The sequence below is a fragment of the Rhinopithecus bieti genome, unplaced genomic scaffold (assembly GCF_001698545.2).
Source record: "Rhinopithecus bieti isolate Rb0 unplaced genomic scaffold, ASM169854v2 scaffold_18477, whole genome shotgun sequence".
Taxonomy (NCBI): Eukaryota; Metazoa; Chordata; class Mammalia; order Primates; family Cercopithecidae; genus Rhinopithecus; species Rhinopithecus bieti.
The window spans coordinates 1,074,074-1,081,133 of record NW_016809209.1 but is presented as its reverse complement, the minus strand read 5'-3'; the positions used below and the strand labels follow the sequence as shown (position 1 = coordinate 1,081,133).

The 7,060-nt window shown below is 55.0% G+C and overlaps 2 protein-coding genes across 2 annotated transcripts in view; one reads left to right on the top strand and one right to left on the bottom strand.

Moving 5' to 3' along the window:
- The window catches only part of NEK8 (NIMA related kinase 8), a 14,563-nt gene extending 9,865 nt beyond the window's left edge, over positions 1–4,698 (bottom strand). Inside the window, exon 1 of the mRNA XM_017888897.1 lies at positions 4,551–4,698. Coding sequence (XP_017744386.1) covers positions 4,551–4,597 — 47 coding nt within the window. The 5' untranslated portion in view covers positions 4,598–4,698. The remainder of the gene's footprint in view (positions 1–4,550) is intronic.
- A 1,583-nt stretch (positions 4,699–6,281) lies between these two features.
- TLCD1 (TLC domain containing 1) overlaps positions 6,282–7,060 on the top strand; it is a 3,141-nt gene continuing 2,362 nt past the window's right edge. The window contains exon 1 of the mRNA XM_017888895.1: positions 6,282–6,604. Within this exon, the coding sequence (XP_017744384.1) occupies positions 6,552–6,604 (53 nt within the window). The 5' untranslated portion in view covers positions 6,282–6,551. The remainder of the gene's footprint in view (positions 6,605–7,060) is intronic.

Here is a 7,060-nt window from a genome sequence, read left to right as displayed (position 1 = left end):
AAAAAAAAAAAAAAAAAAAACTGAAAACGGGGGCCGGGCACAGTGGCTCACGCCTGTAATCCCAGCACTTTGGGAGGCTGAGGCGGGCAGATCACTAGGTCAGGAGATCGAGACAATCCTGGCTAACATAGTGAAACTCCATCTCTACTAAAAACTACAAAAAAATTAGCCAGGCATGGTGGCGGGCACCTGTAGTTACAGCTGCTCGGGAGGCTGAGGCAGAAGAATGGCGTGAACCTGGGAGGTGGAGCTTGCAGTGAGCCGAGATGGTGCCGAGGCGGGCGGATCATGAGGTCAGGAGATCGAGACCATCCTGGCTAACACAGTGAAACCCTGTCTCTACTAAAAATACAAAAAAATTAGCCAGGCGTGGTGGCAGGCACCTGTAGTCCCAGCTACTCGGGAGGCTGAGGCAGGAGAATGGCGTGAACCTGGGAGGCGGAGCTTGCAGTGAGCCGAGATGGCACCACTCCAGCCTGGGCAACAGAGCGAGACTCCGTCTCAAAAAAAAAAAAAAAAAAAAACAGGAAAGAAAAGAAAGAAAGATAAAATATAGAGGAATGATTTGATAAGTTTTTTGTTTTTTGTTTTGAGAAGGAGTCTCACTCTGTTGTCAGATGGGAGTGCAGTGGTATGATCTCGGCTCACTACATCTTCTGTCTCCTGGGTTCAAGCGATTCTCCTGCCTCAGCCTCCTGAATAGCTGGGACTACAGGTGCGTGCCACCACGCCCAGCTAATTTTTATATTTTTACTAGAGACAGGGTTTTACTGTGTTGGCCAGGATGGTCTTGATCTCTTGACCTCGTGATCTTCCCACCTTGGCCTCCCAAAGTGCTGGGATTACAGCCATGACCCCCGCGTCCGGCCTTTTTTTTTTTTTTTGAGACAGAGTTTCACTCTTGTTGCCTAGGCTGCAGTGTAATGGCACGGTCTCGGCTCACTGCAACCTCTGCCTTCCGGGTTCAAGCGATTCTCCTGCCTCAGCCTCCCAAGTAGCTGTCACAACACCCAGCTAATTTTTGCATTTTTAGTAGAGACAGGGTTTCACTGTGTTGGCCAGGCTGGTCTCGATCTCCTGACCTCAGGTGATCCACCCACCTCAGCCTCCCAAAGTGCTGGGATTACAGGCATGAGCCACTGTGCTCGGCCCCTTCTTCTTTCTTCCTTTTCTTTCTCTTTCTTTTTTTCTTGTATTATTATTATTATTATTATTTTTTGAGATAGAGTCTCGCTCTGCCGCCCAGGCTGGAGTGCTGAGGCTGGATCTCAGCTCACTGCAAGCTCCGCCTCCCGGGTTCACGCCATTCTCCTGCCTCAGCCTCCCAAGTAGCTGGGACTACAGGCGCCCGCCACCTCGCCCGGGTAATTTTTTTGTATTTTTTAGTAGAGACGGGGTTTCACCGTGTTAGCCAGGATGGTCTCGATCTCCTGACCTCGTGATCCGCCCGTCTCGGCCCCACAAAGTGCTGGGATTACAGGCTTGAGCCACCGTGCCCGGCTATTATTATTATTTTTCAGATAGGGTCTCACTCTGTTGACCAGGCTGAAGTGCAGGGGTCTGATCACAGCTCACTACAGCCTCCACCTCCCATGCTCAAGTGATCCTCCCACCTCAGCCTCCTGAGTAGCTGGGACTACAGGCATATGCCAATGCCACCACACCTGGCTAATTTTTGTATTTATTTATTTATTTATTTATTTATTTATTTATTTATTTTGAGATGGAGTCTCGCTCTGTCACCCAGGCTGGAGCGCAGTGGCGCCATCTTGGCTCACTGTAAGCTCTGCCTTCCACGTTCACACCATTCTCCTGCCTCAGTCTCCCGAATAGCTGGGACTACAGGTGCCCGCCACCACGCCTGGCTAATTTTATGTATTTTTAGTGTAGACGGGGTTTCACTGTGTTAGCCAGGATGGTCTCGATCTCCTGACCTCGTGATCTGCCCGCCTCGGCCTCCCAAAGTGCTGGGATTACAGGCATGTGCCACTGCGCCGGGCCATTTTTGTATTTTTTGTAGAGAGGGGGACTCACTGTGTTGCCCAGGCTTGACTCTAACTCCTGAGCTCAAGTAATTGCCCACCTCGACCTCCCAAAGTGCTAGGATTATAGGCGTGAGCCACTGCACCCTGCCCCTTTTCAAAAAACTCTGCCAAGTCTCAGGATCATTCTTCCCCTTTAAAACCCTTCATGGTGGCCGGGCGTGGTGGCTCACGCCTGTAAGCCCAACACTTTGGGAGGCCGAGGCAGATGGATCGCCTGAGGTCAGGAGTTTGAGACCAGGCTGGCCAAAACATGGTGAAACCCTATCTCTACCAAAAATACAAAAAATTAGCCGGGCATGGTGTCACATCCTGTAATCCCAGCTACTTGGAGGCTGAGGCAGGAGAATTGCTTGAACCCGGGAGGCAGGGGTTGCAGTGAGCCGAGATGATGCCATTGCACTCCAGCCTGGGCAACAGAGGGAGACTCTGTCAAAAAATAAATAAATAAATAAAATAAAATAAAATAAATAAAAAACTAGCCAGGCATTGTGGCGTGTGCCTGTAGTCCCAGCTACTCAGGAGGCTGAGGCAGAAGAATTGCTTGAACCTGGGAGGCGGAGGTTGCAGTGAACTGAGATCGTGCCACTGAACTCTAGCCTGAGCGACAGTGCAAGTCTCCGTCTCAAAAACAAAAACAAAACAAAACCCTTGGTGGCAAATGAACCCTTTTACCTCAGGTTATCAGGCCATAATCTAGTCCCCGCCCTCGACAATTACATTTCATACCATTCTCTATCTTGCCCACTACATTCCAACTATGCTAGTCTTGTTGTGTTTCTTCAATGCTCTGTTTTCCCATGTGAGAAATTTCACATATGCTATTTCCTTTGCCTGAAAAGCTCTCACTTCACCTTCAGACTACTGGTTCTCATTCCTCAAGTCTTGGCCTTAAATCTCACTTCTGGCCTGGTGCGGTTACTCAGGCCTGTAATCCCAGCACTTTGGGAGGCTGGGGCGGGCGGATCACCTGAGATCAGGAATTTGAGACTAGCCTGGCCAACATGGCGAAACCCCGTCTCTACTAAAAATACAAAAAAATTAGCTGGGCATGGTGGTGGGCGCCTGTAGTCCCAGCTACTCGGGAGGCTGAGGCAGGAGAATCGCTTGAACTGGGAGGCAGAGGTTGCAGTGAGCCGAGATCACGTCATCCAGCCTGGTGACAGAGGGAGGCTCTGTCTCAAAAAAAAAAAAAAAAAAAAAAAAAAAAAAAAATCAAAAATTTAGCCGGGCGTGGTGGCGCACGCTCCTAGCTACTCTGGAGGCTGAGGCACAACGATTGCTTGAACCCGGGAGGTGGTGGTTGCAGCGTGCCAAGATCGCGACACTGAATTCCAGCCCAGGTGACAGAGGGAGACTCTGTCTCAAAAATCAATCAATCTCCCTTCTCAGAGAATTCTTCCTTGACCATCTCATGTAAGTATTCTCCCTGGTAATGTACTAGCCTCACAACCTGCTAATAACCTTTCATAACTGCTATAACTTCTTTTTTTTTTTTTTTTTGAGACAGAGTCTTGCTCTGCCGCCCAGGCTGGAGTGCAGTGGCCGGCTCTCAGCTCACTGCAAGCTCCGCCTCCCGGGTTCACGCCATTCTCCTGTCTCAGCCTCCCGAGTAGCTGGGACTACAGGCGCCCGCCTCGTCACCCGGCTAGTTTTTTTTTTTTTGTACTTTTTAGTAGAGACGGGGTTTCACCGTATTAGCCAGGATGGTCTCGATCTCCTGACCTCATGATCCGCCCGTCTCGGCCTCCCAAAGTGCTGGGATTACAGGCTTGAGCCACCGCGCCCGGCCAGGCTTGAGCCACCGCGCCCGGCCATAACTTCTTAATTCATAATGCTTTGTTTTTTGTATAACTTTCCCATAGTTAGTAAGTTCCAAGAGGGAAAAGACCACGCCTGTTCCGGTTCTAACTGTATAGCCAGAGCCCAAAGCCTGACATACATAGCTGGCACTCAGTATTTGGTTTTTTTTTTTTTTTGAGACGGAGTCTGGCTGTGTCGCCCAGGCTGGAGTGCAGTGGCGCGATCTCGGCTCACTGCAAGCTCCGCCTCCCGGGTTCATGCCATTCTCCCGCCTCAGCCTCCGAGTAGCTGGGACTACAGGCGCCCACCACCACGCCCGGCTAATTTTTGTATTTCTAGTAGAGACGGGGTTTCACCGTGTTAGCCAAGATGGTCTCGATCTCCTGACCTCGTGATCCGCCCGCCTCGGCCTCCCAAAGTGTTGGGATTACAGGCTTGAGCCACCGCGCCCGGCCTCAGTATTTGTTAAACCAATGAATAAAGAAGCTAACAGAACTCAGTGGGCGGGCCAATGGGCTTGTCAGGGGTGTGGCATACGTAGAGGCGGAGTCTCCCCGCGGGATAGGGACCGGAAGCTTGGGCGGAGCTTCCCAGAGTGGCGTTCACGCCTTGGGGCGGGGCTAGGCGGGCGGCGACTTCGCGGGCAGAATTGGGGCTTATTTTCCCTATCCTCTAGCAGTTTCCTCCCCCAGAGCCCTGGCTCACCCGAAGGCACCTCTCCCCACCACTCGGATCCGCTCGTACTTCTCCATCTCATTTCTTAGCGTTTCACTTCCGTCTCCCACACGGCGCGTGCGCGGACCCAGCCACTGTGGGCCCCGCCCCTTCACGGCGAGCGGCTTGCGGGGCGGAGCCAGCGCGCTAGGTGTGGGTTTCGCCACGCGTCCGTATTTGTGGGCCTGCACCACACACCGGCCGCTGCGATACGCCGTCACCTTTCCCCTCATGACCCTGCCCCACGCAGTGTCCAAGGAATAGGGCAAGAAAATAGGGCGCGCCCCGCAATGGCGGGCACGGTACCCGCCCCTCCCAAGCATATACCCAGCCCTTGTAAAGCTTGCTAGACTAAAAGGATGTTGCGTTCCCGAGAGTTGCACCCCACAGGCCGGGTGGGTGGGAAGAGAGGATCGACCCCCTTCTTGCCCACGAGTGACGCTATTTCAGGAGAAATCGGGTTCTCCTTGGCACGCAAACGATAAAACACAACCAAAACGACCGAGGCCAGCGCTCCTGGGAGAAGGCAGCAGGGTTAGTTTCGTGTTTGCCTAGGGAGGGACGAGGGAAATCCCAAGTTGTGCAAGTTGATTCACCTGGGGAGGACATAACACGGTCTCAGGCCGTCCCGACTAGTGAGCACCCCGCTGGTCAGGACTCTCAACTCTCTTTTCACACACACGCACTGCAGGAGGGTAATCGGCCCTCAGTGCTCATCTAGGGTGAACCCCATGGGGGAAGATGGCGGCGGAAGTGAATCACTACCTGAAAGCATCAAGGGGAGAAGGAAAGACCGCGGTTTCGCCGAGATGAGCTCAAGACAAAGCCTAGAGGCAGAGAGCTGGTTAGTGTGACCAGCTAGGCTCTTTACCGGAAGTGAGGTTAATTCCAGGTTCTCCCGGGCTCCTGCTCTGCTGGAGCTCTATAAAAACTCAGTATTCGGCCAGGCGCGGTGGCTCACGCCTGTAATTCCAGCACTTTGGGAGGCCGAGGCGGGCAGATCGCCTGAGGTCTGGCGTTTGAGACCAGCCTGGCCAACATGGTAAAACCTCATCTCTACTAAAAATACAAAAAGTTGGGCATGGTCGCGCTCGCCTGTAATCCCAGCTACTCGGGAGGCTGAGGCAGGAGAATCGCTTGAATCTGGGAGGCGGAGGTTGCAGTGAGCCGAGATCGTGCCACTGCACTCCAGCCTGGGCGACAGAATGAGACTCCATCTCAAAAAAGAAAAGAAAAGAAAAGAAAGAAAAGGAAAGAAAGAAAGGAAAGGAAAGAAAGAAAGAAGAAAGAAAGAAACCCTGCTCCGGCCTTCGCAAGGGTACCCAAACCCGCCCACGTGGAAGGACTGCTGATGGGCGCTGGCTCAGGCCGGTGTCGGCCGGCGGACAGAGCAGCTCTGTGAGCCAAAGGGAGGGGCGGGAAAGCCGCTCACCCGGGACACCAGTGCTCTCACCTAGAAACCGACTGCGCCTTGGTGAACCTAGGAGTCCCACAGGGGTTAATGTGTAACCTTGGAGCCATAAGAGGAAAACACTCAAACGGCTTGGTCCGTGGGTCCTTGCGCCTCAGGTTTTTGGCTTTTTCCTCCCTCCAGCAGCACCTTTCCCCTCCCCCACTTCTTCCCTCCCCTCTTCTATTACCACCCTCTTCTCCCTTCCCGCCCTCACCCCCGCTTCACTTCCCTCGCTAGGTCTCAGCCGCTCCTCCTTTCGCCCAGTTTACCTAAACTTTCCCCGAAAGCAGCCGCCTCGCTCGGAGGCGGGAGAGGGAGCCCGCGCCACAGTGAGGGCAGGCTGACACCTACTGGCCAGGAGCCGCAACTGCTGCAAGCTACGGGCCTGGAGAGCGCGGGTCACCCCAGCAGTCCCGGCAAATCCGCGGTCTTGCTTGCTCAGCCTCCGGGGAGCCGGGCCGAGGGCCGGGACTGTCTGAGGGAGGACTGTGACAGCCGCCCGGCCCCGGGAGCTTAAGAGCGGGCGGGGAGAGGTGGCGATGGGTTACTCAGCAGTTCCCAAGCGCCCACCTCGCGGGCGCAGGAGGGACGGGTAAATCCGGGTCTCCGGTCGGAAGACTGCGAGTGGTGCGGTGGGGGCACTGGGTCTGCACGGAGACCACTGTCGGAGGCGGGGCTCCCGAGTCCACCCCAGGACCAGGACTTAGGGGGCATGGGCGTGTCGGGTCCCGTCCAGCTCTTCGCAGAAGGTAGAGGGTGGAGAGAGCTCTCGCGGTACCCGCCCAGGGCGGGGGAGCCGGTGGCCCGGGGAAAAGTGGGGACGCGGGTTAATGAGGCCAGGCGAGCGACGGCAACTGGGACTCCGTCGACCGTCGGGAGGCGCCAGCGAGGGGTGCCTGGGCGACGACGCCCCCAGCACAGTTCCTAGTTACCCAAAGTCCGCGGGAGTCGGCCGGTGACCGAGAGGCCGCGGAGACACCCGGCTCGCGCGGCAGCAGCGCCTGAGGGGCGGGGGCAGGCGGACGGGGCGGGGACAGGCGGACGGGGC